Source organism: Syzygium oleosum, unplaced genomic scaffold (genome assembly GCF_021117445.2).
Source record: "Syzygium oleosum isolate NSW1041296 unplaced genomic scaffold, Sole_v2.1 Sole_v2.06, whole genome shotgun sequence".
In the NCBI taxonomy this organism is placed as follows: domain Eukaryota; kingdom Viridiplantae; phylum Streptophyta; class Magnoliopsida; order Myrtales; family Myrtaceae; genus Syzygium; species Syzygium oleosum.
Genome location: NW_026607490.1, coordinates 6,958,524 through 6,978,834, shown reverse-complemented (window position 1 = coordinate 6,978,834; position 20,311 = coordinate 6,958,524). Strand labels below are relative to the sequence as shown.

General features: G+C 39.8%; 1 protein-coding gene and 1 long non-coding RNA gene across 2 annotated transcripts; both read left to right on the top strand.

Annotated features, from left to right (window-relative positions):
• The first annotated feature begins 1,451 nt into the window (after positions 1-1,451).
• LOC115663347 (uncharacterized) lies at positions 1,452-5,585 on the top strand. The gene is made up of 3 exons (XR_008816760.1): positions 1,452-2,629; positions 2,712-3,888; positions 4,769-5,585. It is a non-coding gene; the product is annotated as an uncharacterized LOC115663347 (long non-coding RNA).
• A 10,938-nt stretch (positions 5,586-16,523) lies between these two features.
• Positions 16,524-20,304, top strand: LOC115666268 (uncharacterized). The gene is made up of 5 exons (XM_056312708.1): positions 16,524-16,538; positions 17,974-18,120; positions 19,070-19,222; positions 19,310-19,418; positions 20,054-20,304. Exons 1-5 carry the CDS (start codon positions 16,524-16,526, stop codon positions 20,302-20,304), a joined length of 675 nt encoding a protein of 224 aa, XP_056168683.1.
• Positions 20,305-20,311: the final 7 nt, after the last annotated feature.

The following is a 20,311-nucleotide window of genomic DNA, read 5'->3' as shown; positions in this document are numbered from 1 at the left end:
TATGTTAATTTCATTTCGTATTTATCTCAAATGGATGGAGAAATAGGAAATAAAACAAAATAACTATCAACAAGTGACACATAATTATTATTCATCATGTAAATGTTTATGTAATTAATTAAATTGTATTATTAAATCAAGCGAATTAAATATAATATTGTCACTGAATGTAGTAGATAAACTTTATATCATGCTTGCTTTAATTGGGAAGCTCTATTCTTTCGTATATTACTATTTTACTTTAAAAGTTATATCTTTTAAAATTTTTACTTAATTAATATTATTATCATCATCAAACGAAGCAAGTTATTGGTTACTAAATCTTAAACTACGAGTTCAAAGGGAAAATTCCAAACAAAGGTCGGAAGTGCCCTCATTTTTTTAAATAAGAGTCTGAAATGAATTTTGTCTAGAATAAAAGCATGAAATGCCCTCATTTTCTGAAATAAGAACTTGAAGTGAACCTTGTCTTAAATAGGGATCTGAAGTGGCTATATCAGTCTCGAAAAAAGGTTTGACCTCATCGGTTGGTAAGGGCATTTTCATCTTTTATCATTTTTTTTATTTTTCTTTCTTTTTTCCTTTTTATGTATTTTATTTCCATAAAAAACAAAATAAAAAAGGATAAAAAAAAACACACATACAAGCCCTCCGCCCCATTGCCGGTGGGGCAACGACGATGGCAAGTAGGGTAACCGACAACCCTTGCCTGCCATCGCCACCGCCCCACCGGTGATGGGGCGATGGTCACAGGCTAGCTAGTTAGCCCTCTTGCCTGTAATTTTTTTTATAAATTTTTTTTGATCTTTTTTAATTTTTAATCTAATTTAAGTAAAATTTTATTTGGACGAAAATGCCCTTAACTAGCTGGCGAGGTTAGGCCTCCCCCTTTTTTTTTTTAAAGTTTTGGCCCTATTATAGCTACTTCAAGCCATTATTTAAGAAAATGAGAGCATTTCATGTCCTTATTTAAAACAAGGTCCACTTCATGCCTTTTTTGAGAAAATGATGACACTTCAAGCTCTTAATTGGAATTTTTCCTAGTTTAAATGGTTCCACATTGATTTTCTTTGGCCAACTGCCAAAAAAAGAACAAGTACTGTCTCAAACAATGACAAAAACTATAAGATACATATTGTTTTTATCTTTTCAAAGAACACGGAGAAGTTCGCATTTATATTATGATAAAATCTAAGGATGTTGTTATTACGAATCAACTATATCATAAAAGATATAACTAATTTGATTATATATATTATAGATATATTATCTTTGATAATAAAATTTCGTTAGTATTTCACGTTATCTGATAATAATAAATATAAAAAACCAACATACTCACCTGGGTAAACATCGGTAATATAAAATCGTATATGAGGCGCAAAAATTGATAATTAACGTGTTATATCATTAATTCCCCGATCCAAAGACCAAATCTCTCCTTCTTCTTCCAATCCCGCCAATTTTTCAGCGGCCGCCTCATAAAATTCTTTACCGTCATCAGTGCAGAGAGAGAGAGAGGGGGAAGCGACGGAAGAGCTCAAGAGATGGGAGTTCACCCTGAGCGGCAACGCCTTGAAGACCTTGGCTCGCTCCATCGCTTGCCTCTCCCGCATCGGCAACGACCTCGCTATCCAAGCTTCTCCCTCCCAGGTCATTCGATTTCTTCTTCTTCTTCTCCGTCTCCGTCTCTCTCCCCCGCAGCTCCGGTCGAAAAGTTCGCGCGTCGCCGCTGAAATCCATGCCGATCGTTCCTCGGCTTCATCCATCGAGTGAAAAAGCTGAGTAGTTGCTTCTTCGTGCGCCCTGACGAGCGATGCTTAGTTTGGATGATGCTATGCTGTTGTTAGGTATTTGGCTCGTTTCGCTCGATTCAGTGTCCGATTGACAAATTTCAGAGTCCTTCCACCGATTGCCGAGCGACTGGAGCTTTTGGCGGTGGATTTGAGGCAGAAATTTGTTGACCTAGGTTGCGATTGGCCCCGTCGACGATGATTAGAACTTGACGTGCATAAAAATCTGAAGTGACTAAAAGAATCTAATTCCGTTGATAGGATGATTCAAAGTCATTATATCGTAAGACTAAGGCAATTCATTGCTGAAGCCAGGACAACTATCAGTGGTACTCGCGGAAAATGTCAGAATGGCGGAAACCATAGGAGAAAAACCCTATGCATAACCTTCTATGGGTGCTGCTATTCTGTCTTGCTGGTTTGTCTAGTTTCTTTGATGGTATTATATGGAGTTTTGCAACACTGAATAAGTGAAAAACACAATTGCGCTCCCTAGCATATCTCTTACGTGACCATACTTTGCATGACTTCCTTTTGCCTCGTCGCCTTTAACTACCAAACAACAATATAAGTTCCAAGTTCTAGGCTCATGTTTGGCACTTGGCACCATTTGATTTGAAATTAGAATAGAAATAGTATTGATCTGTGTACAAATATCACCTTCTTACTTGTATATATATCATATCAAGATTCTCATATTCGTATTCAACCTCCAACTTTCCTTTCATGCACTCAATTCGTCAAGATCTGCCTATCAGTTGATTACCCTCAAGCCAGACCTCTTTGATGTGTTTACAGTATCTGGCGCACAAGTTCAATTGAGTATTCTTTTGAAGGTATGATGACATTGCTCATCTTTGTGGTATAATTTGTCAGTTTATAGTTGTAAGCAACTTACAAATTAATCTGTGCAAGCAGTCTTTTCAGTCCTCTGAACACCTATTACAAATATTGGTTATCAAAGTGTGTAATTACCAGACATGCATCAAAGGTTCAATGGACTCTGCAGCGCTTCAATGGTAAAGACCTTTCAGTTGTATGCACAGTGCTCTGAATGTGTTATGTTGGAAATGGTGTATTTGATGGTTAAGATTTGAAACTTATGGGCATAGATGGAAGGGTTAGAGGATTCCTTTTTCCCCTAAAAATAATCTCGCTCCAATTCTATGGAAAAAACGAGCAGCAAATGAAGTCTTGAAACTGACACGTTCATTGAGAGAAAATGACTGCAAAGTGCTGTGATGAGCATTAATAAGTCATATCATATGAGTCCACCAAGATTAGCTTCTCTAATTTTTCATCACGCAAAAGCAGCGTGAACTCTGTCTAATGGATTTTGCAGCGCACCAATATGACCTATAAAGCCAACGGATTCAGAATAAAGAGATGGCGGGAACTTATTATTTATTAGATTCCATGTGTACGACTTTTACTTCTTTTTGTTGGCCACTTACCATTTTAAGTCTTTGACTCAATCATGCTAACTACATATCATTCTGTATGTTTTCTAACTACAATATAATTGGAGGTTGTCAAACCTGCATTAATTTGATAAGAAGCTGTACCATGCAGAGAGACTTGTTTATCTCACCACGCAAACTGTGAGTTTTTGTTCATGCATATGTGATGAGGTTTAAACCAAGTTCTTGTCACATGTATGCAGGAATTAAGAAAACATACTGGATTACTTGCAATGTTGACCCTGACGTACATCAATTATCTCCGGATAGGAGACAATACCCAAGCAATTTTGTAGTGAGGCCTCATGATCTGAACAGATTGCTTGCAAATTCAGTCATCCCTTCAGGAAATCACTATCATTGCAACTGAATGCAACTCCAAACCTTCTGATGCTGCAAGTGAATTTGGTGGGAAATCTGTTGAGTTCCAAAGCTACATCAATCCTACCAAATGTAGACATGAACTATATTCTTTTCAACCGAATATGGCAAAGAACATCATGGTTCAGATTCTGGTTGCCAAAAACGACTCTTTACTGCACACTCAGCTGTGGATAGACCCTGCGGAAGAGTTTGTGCAGTATGCTCATAGTGGTAACCCAGTGGACTTGACTTTTGCTGTCAAAGAGTTGAAGGTATTCGATCTGATTTGTTTTTTATTATATCAGATAGCAAGATATTTGGGTCATAAATGCAGCTAAAAGTTCTTGAACATATGACTTCACCCTCAAACTTATCTCCATTTCCTTAAAATGAGTCCACCTAATTGCCAAAATGCTATTGGAGTCACATTCAGGACCATCTTTTATGTTGAAGTTTTTCCTTGCGTTTTCTAGTGAACATGATAATTTTTAACCTTTGTCCATCTCTTGGAAATCGAGGCATTTCTTGCATTCTGTGAGGAATGTGAAGTGGACATTCATTTGTACTTTGAGAAGGTCGGCGAGTAAGTAAATTCTTAGTGCTCTTTTGTATCTTACCTTCTACCCATTTTTTTTTCCATGCTTCACTTCAATTTTGTTATGCAAGTAGCTCAGATGCAACGAGCAGTTTTCATGCAATCAATCCATAACTGGTTTTGTAGATGAATGATTGCTAGTTATCTGCTCAAAGATCTAAAACATGCTAATGCATAGCTTCACAATCAAAATCGTAAAGGCCCATGACAATTTGGGCTAAATGTCAAAAAACAAGAGACTATCATTGAAAAGTTGATCGACATAACATAGTGCACCTTCGAATCGAGTTTAAATAATAGTAGTGTAAGGAGGTTTAAGTTCGGATGGTAAATGGTTTTTTTATCAAGTTTAATGCAAGATGCTAGTAGAGTATGCCAGCTAAAATTATCAGTGCAAAACTTGATGGTTAATGCGTGTCTTTTGACTTTTCTTTTTGGTACTAAATTCTTGGTTTCAAGTGCAACATCTCTGCCATCACAGAGGGGCGTAAGTACAACTAAATGTAAAATAGAAAAAAGAAATGAACTTGATACAACTGCATGTTTTTATGAAACAGGCCTATTTTGATGGCCCCTAAATTCGGCATTGATGAAGGGGCCTCTTCCAATTTTGATGCTGCACTTGTAGTGGCCACCATTCTCACATCAGAATTACAAGAAGGTAATACTGGACCTTCAGCAAATGAAATGCTGGGCCAGGCTGATACTGGGGAAGCTTCTGGATAATCCCTCTAAAACTATTTTCTTCGTCCTTTGGTTGTGTAGATGGACATGGTTTTTCACGACGTCATCGAAGTAATTGGGTTGATGCCAATGAGGATGAGAATGAGGATGATGATAACGAGGATGGTGTTGACTCTGCGTTCAATCAACACTGCCATATTATGAAGATCGATAGCATTATGTTTCCTGTTTAACTATGATAGCATTATGTTTCTTTTCTCGTTTTTCACCTACTTGACTTTACGTTAGTGCTCGTGCCTATTTAGCTAGTCCAGCATGCAATTAAAGCTGCCATTTTAACGCGCTTCTTTTTCCCCCTCTCTTTTGTTTTTCAGTATTAAGTTGATGTGCTTTGCTGAAGGAGGTGTCGGTATGGGTATGTTTCTACACTCGTATTCTATCATAACTCGTTCCTGGCTTCCTGCCAAGAAAAACAGAGCAGCGCCAATAGATCCTACAGAATCACATGCTTTATGGACAGGACCTGCTGTTTAGAACTATTGGAGATGGTGTTGAAGTTGCTTGTAGTTTTTTCATTTGTACTAACCTAAATAGATCCCTTGCCGTAGAAAGCTTTTCTGCTTTGTCTTTTGGAAACCATTATAAGTTAATCTGTGTATATTAAAAAGGAACGGGTCAAATGGTTTTAGAGATGTTTGTGTTCCTTTCTTAAAATCACATTCCAGAATGATTACCAGAATGATTCCGCCATTTTTAAACTCCAACCAATTAAGTTTAACTTTTCCTTGTCAGTTGCTTCCATTATGTATACTCAAAGGTGGCAAATTTCTGGTGTTCTAATTTGTGGCAATGATTTCTGCTGAGGTAATTTGTGACAGTGTCAAGGTATCATAAAATTTACTTGAGGCTCGGATAAGGAGTTTGTTCTGCAGAATAAGTCCCTCCACGTAAATTTCAGGAGAGCAAGTCCTTGTGTCTGAGTTTTTCCTCTTCACACATTTTGGGTCTTGGCATCATGTCGTTTTATGTTGCATTTGTCACCTCCACCTACGGTCATTCATCCACGGACTTCAACCTTCAGGGCAAATGTCTTGATGTTTGTTCAGTTTAATTCTCATATATCTGCACATGAAATCTGACATCTATCCTTTCATGTTGCCCATGACCTTTAGAGTCCGGGACCGATTAGCACTTATTTAGGGTGTCACGTTCATGATCAAAGATATTTGATTTCTCTGGCTGCAAAGACATTTTTGTCCACATGCACGAGTGTATTCTTTTTATAGTAGGGAAAAAAAAGCAACTTTTTTTGCATGGATTTGAGGACATAAATCTCAATCGGCTTGATTCGTGTGCTAATACCATGTGATGACGTAAAATACATAACATGCACAAATGGCCGTCGTTATTCGGCCATTTACTAGGCATGAGTACCTTGTTACATTGGCAAGTATTGTATAAATGAATTTACTGAGTAATGTTGGTAAATCGGTCTTAAAAAACAACTATAGTGATAAAATCATAGCTTTGGTGTTATCTTATCGCGTAAGTGAACGGGCAGGTTATGAATCAAGCTTGTACTTGTCCAACCTACCTTACGTATGTAGTTCGATGTCCATTTAGCTAGCTTAGTTTAAATTTTGTTGTATAGAGATTGCTGAGTTTGTACATGAGGAATGAGCTACAAACTATATCAAACTCGCAATACGATGTATCCAAAAATGAAATAATAGTGAATGGAGATCATGTGATTCTTTCCAATGTACTCATCATTTCCCCTGTTTCTCTCTAGCTCAAAACAAAAAAAAACTGACCAGTTTCTCCATCATCATTTCTCAATCATAAATTGCACCACGATCTTAAGTAAAACTACCATCATCATCCTATATCCTGCTTTGAATGCAATAATAGAACACGAGGTGAAAGTCCGAGCCAGCATTGACAAAAAGCAATCAATTCTTAACTTTTGACTCATGTAAGCAAGACATGTATCGACAATTGAGACACTTATGACTTATGAGATTATCTTGTGGGACTAAGAACCGCATCCAAGAAAAAGGGGTTGATAACTATTGATAAAGATCTTACTTTTGATAGATTTAAAACCACTTGATATGTCCTTAATTACATTGTTTGCTTCAAGAGTTTGACTCACTCAGAACATTGAGAATAAAAATCTGAATATATTAACAAATACAGAAAAGGAATAGAGGACTAATCTTCGGGTACAAATTGGTGTTCAATTGTTTTGTGGAAAATTTGACATTTCTGAAAAATATTTTGCAAGTAATTTGAAAAGGCAAACTTGCTTTTAATTTTTTAAATAGACATGCACTATGCGGGCGTTAATAACTAGGGCATGGGCAGCCAAGGAATCAGGCACGGGCCCATAGAAGTCAACCCAAGATCCCAATGCCCATGCGCAGCTCCCTGGCACCCCAGGCTGGGTCCATCGAGACCGGGCTTAGGTCCATAGTGGTCAGGCCTGGACTCCGGCACCCATGCTTGGGTCCTCGGCACCTAAGTCCCAGTTCATGGAGGTTAGGCACGAGTCCATAGAGGTCGGGCTCGGGACCTCAATGCACGTGCCTATGTTCTCGGTGATAGAGCCTACATCCATTAAGGCTGGCCCTAGACACCCATGCTTACTGCCGGGCCTAACCTTTGTGGACCCGAGCTTGGCCTCGATGGACTCAGGCTGGGCACCAAGGATTTGGGCATGGGCACAGGGGTATTGGGCCCGGGCATTGAGGAACCGGAAACGAGCACCGAGATCCTAGGTGCAACCTCAATGGACCCAGCCTTGGCCCTCTACTAAAGGACCCGAGAACGGGTGTTGAGGTTTCTGTGCGCAAGTCTCTGGCTTGATATCTAGTCATATTTCAGAAAATAATTTTTGAATTTTTAAAGAGAAAATCATTTTTCTGAATTTAAGCATAGGTTTTCCATTGGCTTGGAAAAAGAATATTTCGTTGACTAATTTTCCTAAACCATCCAAATGCCCAAAAATGAGAAAAATGCTATCTTAGAAAAAAAAAGTTTTGCAAAACAAACAAAGCCTATTTCCAATAAGCATAGAAAGAGAGGATGGAGATTGTCGTTTCAATCAATTCTCAACAATGATAAATATAAATGAAGTATATATCAACGGTTGAGATATGTTGAGACATTTATGAACTTTGGAAGTATTTCTTGGAATAAAGAATCCATGTCCAAATGTGACGTCGGCATCTCCCTTTTTTCGAAATGAGAAAAAAAAAATCCACGTTCAAAAGGGATAAAGAAGCCCCAAGAAGCTTGAAACCTCGGATCTTTGATCGAACGAATGGATCGACGAAGGAATGAGGCGAGAGAGAGAAAGACGGGTTTTTATTTATATGAGAATAGGGTTGAAGTTGAAGTTGGTGCCACGTGTCAGAGGTTGAGTGGCATGCCAGCTCAGTAGAGCGAGAGGGGAGCTTGGAGGGCTGGTGATGTAAACGCTTACGTCAGCTAAACTGGCCATTTCTCCAAGTCGGCTTAGCTTGCCACCTGGAGATTATTGAGTGGCTGTGATGTGGTCTGGTGCCCTTTTTCTCTCCTCTTCCTATAATCCTGTGTAAGCTCTTGTAGATGTTGAGTGCTAAGCCCCTGGTAAAAAAAAATTTACGCCGTAGATTCCGCCACGATGAATAAAACAAATCACGGTACAACGTAATGTTATTTTTACGAACATCGGCCAAATATCAAAATGATTTATATTTATTGCTTTGTCGATTGCAACGCATTTGTATTTGAGGAGTTTCATGGGTTGTAATTTACGGCAAGCATATGTTAAGGTAAAAACAGGCTTTAGTTGAAAGTTTCTTGGAGATGGATTTACTAATTTTGATTTGGATCATTTTTTCGAATCTTAATTTTGAGAGGTCCAACGTCGACCCTATTGAAATGCGAACATTGGCTCAATAAGTAGTTATGTTTCCTTCTAATTATTGAGAAAACTATTTCCTAATTTTTTTTCTGAATTTATTTAATGTGGTAGCTGGTAATACTTACCACAGAAAGAGTTTAACGTATTACAAAACTATTTTCTTTGATCAATGGATGAGATATGTTAAGATACTCATGACCTATCGAAGCATCTTGTGAAAAAAGAATTCGTCCACAAAAAAGGTCTATGACTATCAACAATAGATCTTGCTTTTCGATAAATTTAGTGTCACTAAATATGTCACTATTTACATTGTCCGTTCCAAGAGTTCGAGTCACTAAGAATGGCAAAAGGACACTACAAGTGCCATAACTTGTGTACGGCGATCACTTTGGTGCCATAACTTTTTTTCGGATCACTTTGGTGCCAAGTCGAAGAAAAAGAGATCACTTTAGTGCCAATTCGGCCGGAAATCCGACGTGGCATTTTTTATTAATTTTTTACGCCGACGTGGCTCGCCGGAGGCTGAGTCAGCGTGTACAGATCAGCATTTTTTATTTTAAATATTTTTTTTCCTTTTTTTTTCTTCTTTCCTTTTTCTTTTCTTTTCTTTTTTTCTTTTCTCCCTAGCCGGCCGGTTGACGGTGGCCGGCCGGCCACAGCGAAGCCCGGGAAGAGGCTGAGCGAGGGCGGCCTTGCCCATGGCCGGCGAGGGCGGCCGACCCTCGCGGCGACAGGCGAGGCCGGCCCACGCCCGGCTCAGGGCGGGCGACCCTCGCCGGCCCGGGCAAGGGCTTCCCTCGCCCGACGGCGGCGAGGGCGACCCTCGGCCGCCCTGGCGAGGGTCGCCCTCGCCCGGCCGGCGGGAAGCCCTCGCCCGGGCGGGCGAGGGCCGCCTCGCGGATCTGTGAGGCGACCCTTGCCGGCGTCGGGTGAGGGCGGCCCTCGCTGGGCCGGCGAGGGCCGGCCTCGCTTGTCGCCGGCGGGTCGGCCGCCCTCGCCGGCCATGGGCAAGGCCGCCCTCGCCCAGCCCTTCCCGGGCTTCGCCGGTGGCCGGGCCAGCCACCGGCAACCGGCCGGCGAGGGGAGAAAAGAAAAAAAAGAAAAGAAAGGAAAAAGGAAAGAAGAAAAAAAAAAGAAAAAAAATATTTAAAATAAAAATGCCGATCGTATATCGCTGACTCAGCTCTCCCAAGCAGTTCATGTCAAGGCCAAAATTAATAAAAAATGCCACGCTCTGATTTCCGGCCAAATCAAGCACTAAAGCCGATTTCTTTTCCTCCGACTCGGCACCAAAGCCGATCCGAAAAAGTTATGACCTAAAGCTGATCGCCGTACACAAGTTATGGCACTTGTAGTGTCCTTTTGCCCACTAAAAACATCAAGAATAAAAACTTGGATATATTAATCAAAAGAAAGAAAAAAAGAATAGAGAACAAATCTTGGGGGTACAACTCGGCGTTCCAACACTCCCCATCTACGAGTTTCTCGTGATCGAAGAAGACAAGACGTAGGCAAACGGAATTTCTTGTGATTTGCTTTGGGCTTTTGGGGGCTGTTCGCATAGTTTACTGCAAAAAGTCATGGGTATTTGGCAAAGTGACGGCATTTGACTCTTCAGCTCAATGGATCAGGCCCAATACTTATATTGAAGCAAAATTACTGTGTCTCATTTTTCAATTTCTTCCAAATATGTTTCAACATATAATAGGTCGTGCATTTCACTTTCCTAATGTGATTTTGCTTTGTTCTCAAATGGGTAAATCTTTCGTTGAAGAATTTGTGGCCGGTTACTTCCCTCTCTCACATATTGCGTGCTTCCTTTATGCTAGGCTTAGTGATTTTCATTTGTGACTCGATGTTCATGTCAAGATAGTGCCTAGAATATTGTTGAGGTTGCATATGAGGAACTACATCTAAATTGCAATTCGTGGATCGGAAGATTAGTGAATGAGGATAATGCGATTCTTTCTCAAATTTTATGAATCAATTCTCCTATTTCTCTGTAGCCAAAGAAAAAAAAAATCCCGTGTCTCCAACTTCATTGTATTGCACAGGGATATTAACAAAGTAGTACCATTTTCTTCATCACGTCACATACTATGTATTTCAGGTAATAATAGTACAACATAAGATTTGTGTCCCGAAGGTAATAGTAGTACAACACAAGGTTCGTGTTTCGGCCAACATTAGCACTATGCACATCAATACCAACTTCCCAAAGAGCAAACCACAATATCTAGAAAATCGAAACCCGCCACAATTCTCTTATTCGCAGTGGATGCTTATGGGTTCATAAACTGAAGGAAGCGGAGAACGAAAATCGGCCAAGGCATGACATGAAGCGGAATGTATATCAGCAGACCGCACCTGACGCATCCGAGAACAACAACGATGCCAGCGAGCGTAAAGCAGAACCTTGGATCCATATCGTGCCTTCCCATCTTGACAATTAGTAACCGCCCGACAATTATGAGCACTGTGTAGATACACACGATGGCTTCAAGGTTAGTTATGGCTGGAATACCCGTGATTCCTATGGCACCAATCAGGATCTTTAGAAGGATCTTCTCCAGGAAATGAATCGCAGCAATTCCATCCGCATGCTCTGCTCCACCTCTACGAAATAAAATCAGCAAAATACTTGTTAGTGTACACTCTTTTGGAGAAGCTCGAGTGTTGAGCTCTTGCTGCATCATGAGACGACAATCTATCCAAAAGCTTTCAGAACTACCAATTTAAGTTAAAAAGAAACTACTGCGCGGTATGACACCAAGCTTCTGGCGCAAATCATAGCTAACGAGTCTATGCATTGCAGGAGTCTAACCTGTGTATGCACTGCGGGAGTGTAACCCATCTATTGAAGCACAGCTAACTAAGCTAATGAAAAAAACTCTTCTTTTGGACAAAATGTAACATCAGAAAACTAGGAGATACGCCCTTAACACCTACAAACCTTTCCTAACCTTTTCTTAGGACACTTATTCACAAAACAAGACCACCCAGAGACACAAAACTGCCAGGTAAGCCCACATGCTTTACTGGGTAGAAACAGAGTAAAGCTAATTGCCGGTCTTAACTTTTCTTAGGAGGAAAAGCGAATAAGATTTTTTGTTATTATGTTGTTCTTAATATGAGTTTCTGTTGACAAGAGAAAGAAACAGAGTGTATTTACAGTCGTGTCTCTTCATCAATGTGACAGAATTTTTCTTCTCAAAAACAGAGTGTGTAAACAACCAGGTAAAGCCCATGCTTACTGGGTAGAAGCTCAGTCTTGGGTAGAACCTAGAAACCAAGTCTCTGGCATTCGGTAGAAGACTCAAGTAGAAACCGAGTCTCAAGCTACCCGAGACTCAGATACAAGCTCGGTGATCGGTCTTGTACCGAGCATGAACCAGAGTTTCAGTCCGGGAATGTACCCAAGTCTCGGTTTCTAGCTTCTACTTGAGACCCCGGTAGCTTTTACCTCAGTCTTGGTTTCTAAGTGCTACACCTGGAATCGAGCTCCTAAGTGTTGAACATACAAGATCACTGATCAACAAGCTCACCTGATCTACATAGGCTGCAGGTTTTTTCCCAACAAAACAGCATTCACGTAGTGGAATATACACAGTGGGCATGATCAGATATAGGAACAGGAAAGGAAATCCAGATTTTGGCATGATTTTAGTCGCAATCCTCCAACTTTTTTTTTTGGTCAGAACAATCCTCCAACTTACAGGAGGAGTTTATGGCATGTTTGAGGTCGCTGAAGCTTACCTCCGACCACCGAGATCAGCTGGATTGTTGTTATCCATTAACCTTCCGACGTTGCCTCCTGGAGAGACGGAGAAGAAGAAGAAAAAGAAATGTGGAAAGAAGTGATTCACCTGAGATGAGTGCTTCAGGAAGTAGAGGCTGCAGTCGAGTTTTGGGGGAGAGTAAGGCCACTTTTTTTTTTTTTGGTCCAAAGTAAAGCCACTTCAAAGGAGGGAAGATTTCGATCAAAAAAAAAAAAGAAGAGAAGATGCCCAAAAAAAAAAGAAGGCAAGATGTTTGACCTAAAAAAACAAAAAAAAAATAGAAGAAGGGAAGATTTTTTTTTTTTTTGGTGGGAATATGGGAAGGCCCATTTTAAGGGGGCCGCAAGCACTGTACCCGCCAAACGAAAAAGTCTCAATGCTGACAAAACAAAACGAGGGGCACCAGCTGACGTGGCGCAGCACTGGAGGATGCAAAGATCTAAAGATGGAATCAAGAGCGCCTCTCGAACCGCGGATGTTTTTGGTCCTTTCAGAAAATAGTGGGAAGACCAGCTAGCAGGTCGCCTCCACCAAAAGTCTCAATTTCAACGTTCGATGAAAAAGGACCAAATATAACCCAGGTACAAAAAGCAGACACTATGCATAGACAATTTTCCGATGAGTTTTTATAGAAGTAATATCAAAAAGAGTAATATGTTCACTTGCGAAAATATTACATGACATAATCCTCTCTTCGACCTAAAATTGATAATTTATATATACACCATTAACTGATTAACGAAAATATATTTAATAAGGTAAAACTCAATATTTTATTACGAGTATAATGACGTTTATTTTATTTTATTTCTAAATTTAGAAAGCTTGCAAACTACGATAAGTATTACTAAAAATCGTGTAATTGGATATCTTATGAAAGGGACCAATGCATCGGAAATCCCAAAACTTATCATAGAAGTGCAATTGAGTCTTAAAACTTTCAAAAAAATTGCGATCAAGTCCTTCCGTAAACTCCATCAATTTGCTTAACAAAAATGCTGACGTGACATTTTTTTTATTTTTCTCTTCTATAAATCTTACTTAAATTACATTGAAAAAAAAATATTTAAGGTCCATGAAGCTGGCTACAGTGCACGAGTTGCCCCGCAATCCTCCAAACGGAGCTGGGATACAATGCTTTTTATATATATATATTTAAGGGTCGATGAATGTTACCTACCTCCGACCATCGTGATCAGCTGAATTATTGTTCTCCGTTATACCTTCGCACTTTGCCTCGCTAAGTCTCTTCCTTTCTTGGTTGAATAAGAGACCCATCGTGGCCGTTTGGGTGTAATGTCGTCTTCGTCGGTGTTGTTTTTTTGTCTGCTCTTCCGTTATACTCGAATGCGGGGCCTCCAAACCCGAGTTACATCCGCCATGACTCTGAATACTGAGGTTCGGGAGCGGCCACTTGCTCACCCAATACCTGTTCTCTACTTTTCTTTTCTTTTTTAACTTTTTGTTAGAATATCCAGAATTTCTATACACGAGGTTTCTAACGACAGAAACTCTCAGAGCAGACATATGTACTTGGGGGGGCGTATTCATTAGTAGCGTCAGAACCAAACCAGAAAATCGAAACTGATCCGATCCAAACCAAACCAAATTTTCTTACATTTTCGGTTCAGTTCGGGTTTCGGTTTGGATAATGAAAAAATAATCGGTATTGTGTTCCGGTTCAGCATTCGATTCGGTTGGAGTTTCGGTTCAGATAATGAAAAAATTAACCGCCTTTTTTTTTCCGGTTCGAATAGTTTTCGATTTGGTTCGGTTAACCGAATTGAACTGAAAATCACCCATCTTCTTTATATTACAATTTACATAATTTCTCTCATTTTCCACTAAGTCTCTTTTTAATATTTCAAAAAAGAAAACCGAAAAACCAAACCAAGTTTTCGGTTCGGGTTATATTCGATTCGGGGCGTGGATCAATTCAAAGTTAATGAACACACAAACGGTTTGGTTCACATTTTCAGTCATTGTGTACATCCATCAAAAAGTAAGATTTATTGCTAATAGTCATTAATGTTTCTTTTCTTTTTGGACGTGGATTATTTATCCCACAAGATATTTTTACAGCCCGAGTACCTCAACATATTTCAACGGTCGATGAATGCGTCATTTACGTGTATCCACAGTTGAGAATTGGTCGAAATGACTATAGAAGCACCTTCGAGTGTAGTTTATATCGGAAAATTTTGATGATATTAACTTGGTAAATTAGGTTAGGTAAAATTCATGGCCAGGGTAATCCCGCTCCGTGAGTTTTAATACCTTCAAAACTTATTGCTTAGCTGAGCAAAAAGAATTCCCTTCACTGTCGAGTCCTTTTGAATATCTCAAAGAAGCCTCCATCACGTGCATGAAGAACTGCACCTGCAGCTTTTGCAAAACCAACGTTGTTTGTTTTTCTTGTCTGGACCCCATCAAAACTTTGTTTGCAATATCTCGACCCATGATAATTAATATCGTGTTTTGCATTGAATCACGCATAAATTTCACACAATTGTCACCGTGATAATTAATATCGTATTGATGCGCTCAATGTGAAAACAGACTAGTTTTGTCCTTGCCTGCAATGCGCTTATAGGTTATGCTCCTGCAACGATGCATAGACTCGTTAGCTATGATTTACACTAAAAGCACCGTATTATACCGCGCATTGAATTTCTTCTTGAATATATAAACTTGGACTTCTTGATGCGCTCGTGTGAGTATATCTAGACTCTTAGATATACTTCTATAACACTGTTCGTCTAATTGAATTACATCATATGACGTCTTTAGAATAGTTTATGTACGCTAATGACGTCTTTAGAATAGTTTATGTACGCTATGGCCACCGATTGGGAGTCCCCGGGAACTAGAAGTGGCAGTTTTCAGATTAAACATTAATTTACTAAAGATTTGACGTGTTCCATTAGGAAGTTGATGAATGGACAAATGATCAAAGATTTAACCCATGAGCACCGATCTATTTACTTCAATCCTTCCACTAAATATCTAAGCAATTCTCTCGTGACAGAACTGACTGATAGTGCCGATCAGATTCACAGCATTGTTCTCTCGAATAATGCATAGAGGGAGATTGCATGTATATATAAAAAAGTGAAATTTGACGAATGGGGACCACACACGCGGAATAAATTGGGTTAGAACCCGACTCTGATATATCCCGTAAAAAAGCACCATGGAATACCTTTACAATAGTGTTAAAAGGTGTTCGAGATAATAACATAACACGAGATCTACATCGCCAGCATTGGAAGGTCACCAAGACATCACCACATCAAGAAAGTCGGAAACTATGGCCGTTCCCTAATTGATCCTTTAATTCGCGAACACGAATAGGATTACCAACGTTCGAACACATGGTATGAAAATCAACTAAGGCATATCGCCAAGTAGATTGTGCATCAACAGGACGCACTTGACACATCCAAAAGAAAAGGAGATGAGAGCGCACACAAGTCCAAACCTTCAATCGCTATCTGACCTTTCCATCTCGAAGATTAATATCTGTTGGACGATTTCGATCGCTTGGCAAACACGATATGGATAGTTTTTCTTAAGAGCTGAATGAAGCGTTGGCCATTGATTCATATGACCAAGAGATCGAAAAGCTTTGGCCAAGCGTTTGGACTCACATGACCCAAAAGCTTCGGCCAAGAGTTTGGACTCATATAACACCCAAAGTTTCGTCCTGAAGTTTGGACTCATGTGACCGATGGGAATCCCAAAAAAAGTATGGTGTTCTGTGCACAGGTCACCTTTCATGACGAATACTGAAAAAAAAAATCACAAAAAACTTTAAATTTGGACTACTGTGGTGATATCTACATCTGAAATTTTTTGTCTAAAAAAAACTTTAAATTGTATGACACATACACTCTCCGTCACGATTTTATCCTAGATCGCCCTTAAAAACCTGACATGGTAGCTGACATGGTATTATTAAAATTTTATGAGAACAAATTGCACTAATAAGCACCACATTAGAAAATTTTGAGAAGGAAAAAAAATAAAAAGCCAACAAAAAAAATCGAACCAGAGGAAAGAGGTTGATCTGCGCAAGCTCCGTCGCCCTCTGCCGCGACATTGAGTTCACGCCTTAAGATCTGGGGCGAGCTCCCGCTCGAGGTCGACGCCATCTAGGCCGACCTCCGCTTGCGGCTCCAAGGTGGACTTCAGATTTGAGTGTGGAGCTATGCTCGTAGTTGGGAGCTCGAACTTACCTCCGGCCACCTTGATCAGCTGGATCGTTGTTCTCCTTTAAACTCCCGAATGTGGCTCTCCTTTCTTGCCCACCAATGAGAAGAGGATGAGGCTTTCCTTAGATTTCCTTTAGAATTGATATAGAAAACTAGTCGCATGACTTGCGAGTTTACCACTAATTAATAGACTAATGTTTTACATCCAATAAAAAATTAATAACGATCTTTGAGAAGAGAAAACATAAAAGTATCGGAAAATATATCTGGGAAAAATTACGAAATATGATTTCTATACTATTGCCACTATTCAATTTTGATCAGCATTCTTTATCTCGTGACAAATTGAGTCCATAATTTAATCTCCAATTATCAGGAAATATTAATGTAGGTGTTCAAATATGGACGGAATATGCTAACTAAGCATCGGTGGTATACAAAGGGCGCTAAGATTGAATGAAAAAATAATTACTCAAAAGAAATTACAAAATGGTCCATGTATTATTGTCAATGTTTAATTTTGGTTGTGGTACGTACTTTATTTTACTATAGATTTAGTCCTTAACCCGACTTCCAATCCCGGTTTTAAATTTATTCTTCCAAATGCAAACACAATTTGGAGAGTAAATGCCACATCAATATGCAAGTTCACATAAGTGATAGAAGTTATCAAAGACGATCCCCTGTAGATAAATTTGCAAATATGATTCTAGCCGGCTTTTTTTACGTAACTAAAAATGTCGCTTCTGCTTGCGCATTTTAGCACATTGGTCTTAATTATAGCCAATTTACTAAGGAATAACCATTTTATGAAGGAAAATTTAGACGACTAATGTTTTCCTGATACCTAAGCACCGGGCTTACATGATAAGCAAGTAGTCTCCCCTTTTCTGTGAGTAGCGCTTCTGATGTCCTTTTCTTGTTAAAATTTCACGCTGTCAAATGATAAATCTCAAAAACTAACATGCTGACTTGGGTAAACATCGGTAATATAATCGTATCTTTATTCTTTAGGGCAAAAAACAAATGATAATTAACGTGTTATATCATTAATTCCCCGATCCAAATGACCAGGCGTAAGCGACAAAATTTAAAAAAAAAAAAAAAAAAACAGGCGTCTCCCTCTTCCAATCCCGCCAATTTTTCAGCGACCACCTCATAAAAATCTGCAGCGTCGTCGGTGCGGAGAGGGAAGCGAAGGGAGAGCTCAGAGATGGGAGTTCACCCTGAGCGGCAACGCCTTGAGGACCTTGGCTCGCTCCATCGCTTGCCTCTCCCGCATCGGCAACGACCTCGCTATTCAAGCTTCTCCTTCCCAGGTCATTCATTCGATTTCTTCTTCTTCTTCTTCTGCGTCTCCGTCTCTCTCCCCCGCAGCTCCGGTCGAAAAGTTCACGCGTCGCCACTGAAATCCGTGCCGATCGTTCCTCAGCTTCATCCATCGAGTGAAAAAGCTAGGCAATTGCTTCTTCGTGTGCCCTGACGAGTGATGCTTAGTTTAGATGCTATGCTATGCTGTTGTTAGGTATTTGGCTCGTTGCGCTCGATTCAGTGTCCGATCGACGAATTCGAGAGTCCTTTCCACCGATTGCCGAGCGCGTGGAGCTTTTGGCGGTGGATTTGAGGCAGAAATTTGTTGACCTAGGTCGTGATTGGCCCTATCGACGATGATCAGAACTTGACGTGCATAAAAATCTGAAGCGACTAAAAGAGGCTAATACTGTCGATAGGGTGTTTCAAAGTCATTATATCGTGAGACTAGGGCAATTCGCAGCTACAGCCAGGAGAACTATCAGTGGTACTCACAGAAGATGTCGAATGGTGAAACCATAGGAGAAAAACCCTATGGATAACCTTCTATGGTTGCTGCTATTCTGTCTTGCTGGTTTGTCTAGTTACTTTGATGGTATTATATGGAGTTTTGCAACGCTTGATAAGTGAAAGCATGATTGCGCTCCCTAGCATATCTCTTTCATGACCATACTTTGCATGACTTCCTTTTGCCTCATTTTTATTCCAGAATGCAAAAATCGCTCCGGAAGGCATTCCGGAAATTTTTTAACAAACGCCATTCTGTTCCGGAATGCATTCCGGAACAGAATTTTTATTCCGGAATGCATTCCATGCGCACCCTTAACTACCAAACAACACTATAAGTTCCAAGAAGTAAGCTCATGTTTGGCACTTGGCATCATTTGGTTTGAAATCAGAATAGACATAGTATTGATCTGTGTACAGATATCACCTTCTTACTTGTATATATATCAGATCAAGATTCTCATACTTGTATTCGACCTCCAGCTTTCCTTTGACGCACTCAATTCGTCAAGATCTGCCTATCAATTGATTACCTTCAAGCCAGATCTCTTTGATGTGTTTACAGTATCTGGCGAACAGGTTCAGTGCAGCGTTCTTCTGAAGGTATATTGTCGCTGCTCATCTTTGTAGTATATTTGCCAGTTTATAGTTGTAAGCAACTTACAAACACTTATGAAGTACTCTATGCAGGCTGTCTGTTCTGTCCTTAGAACACCAATTACAAACATTGATTATTTGAGGGTGCAATTACCGGACATCAATACATCAAAAGTTCAATGGGCTCTGCAGTGCTTCGATGGTAAAGACCTTTCAGTTGCGTGTGTGGTGCTCTGAATTCATTATGTTGGAAATGGTGTATTTGATGGTTAAGATTATAAGCTTGTGGCACGGATGGAAAAGCCATTGGATTCCTTTTTCCCCCTAAAAATAATCTCGCCCCAATTCTATTAAAAACAGCAGAAATGAAGTCTTGAAACTGACATGTTCAGTGAGAGAAAATGACTGCAAGATGCTGTGAGAAGCATTTATACATCAGGTCATATGTGTCCATGGAGACGAGCTTTTCTAATTTCTCATCATGTAAAAGCAGCACGAACTCCATCAGACGAATTTTGCAGTGCCCCAATATGACCAATAAAGCTAACGAATTCAGAATAAAGAGACGGGGAAGTTTTTGTTAAAAATTAGATTCCAATGTCTACCACTTTTACTTTTTCTTTTGTTAGCCATTTACCATTTTAAGTCTTTGACTCAGTCATGCTAACTACATACTATTCAGTATGTTATCTAACTGCAATATAAATCGAAGGCTGGCACCTGTCAAACCTGCATTAATTTGATAAGAAGCTGCACCATTCAGAGATACATGTTAATCTCACTGCGCCAACTGTGAGCTTTTGTTCATGCATATGTGATGTTGTCATATGCATGCAGGTATTAAGAAAGCATACTGGATTACTTGCAATGTTGACCCCGACATACAACAATTATCTCTGGATAGGAGAAGATACCCGAGCAATTTTTTAGTGAGGCCTCGTGATCTGAACAGATTGCTTGCAAATTTTCAGTCATCCCTTCAGGAAATTACTATCATTGCAACGGAACACAACTCCGACCCTTCTGATGCTGCAAGTGAATTTGGTGGGAAAGCTGTTGAGTTTCGAAGCTACATTGATCCTACCTAAGGTAGAG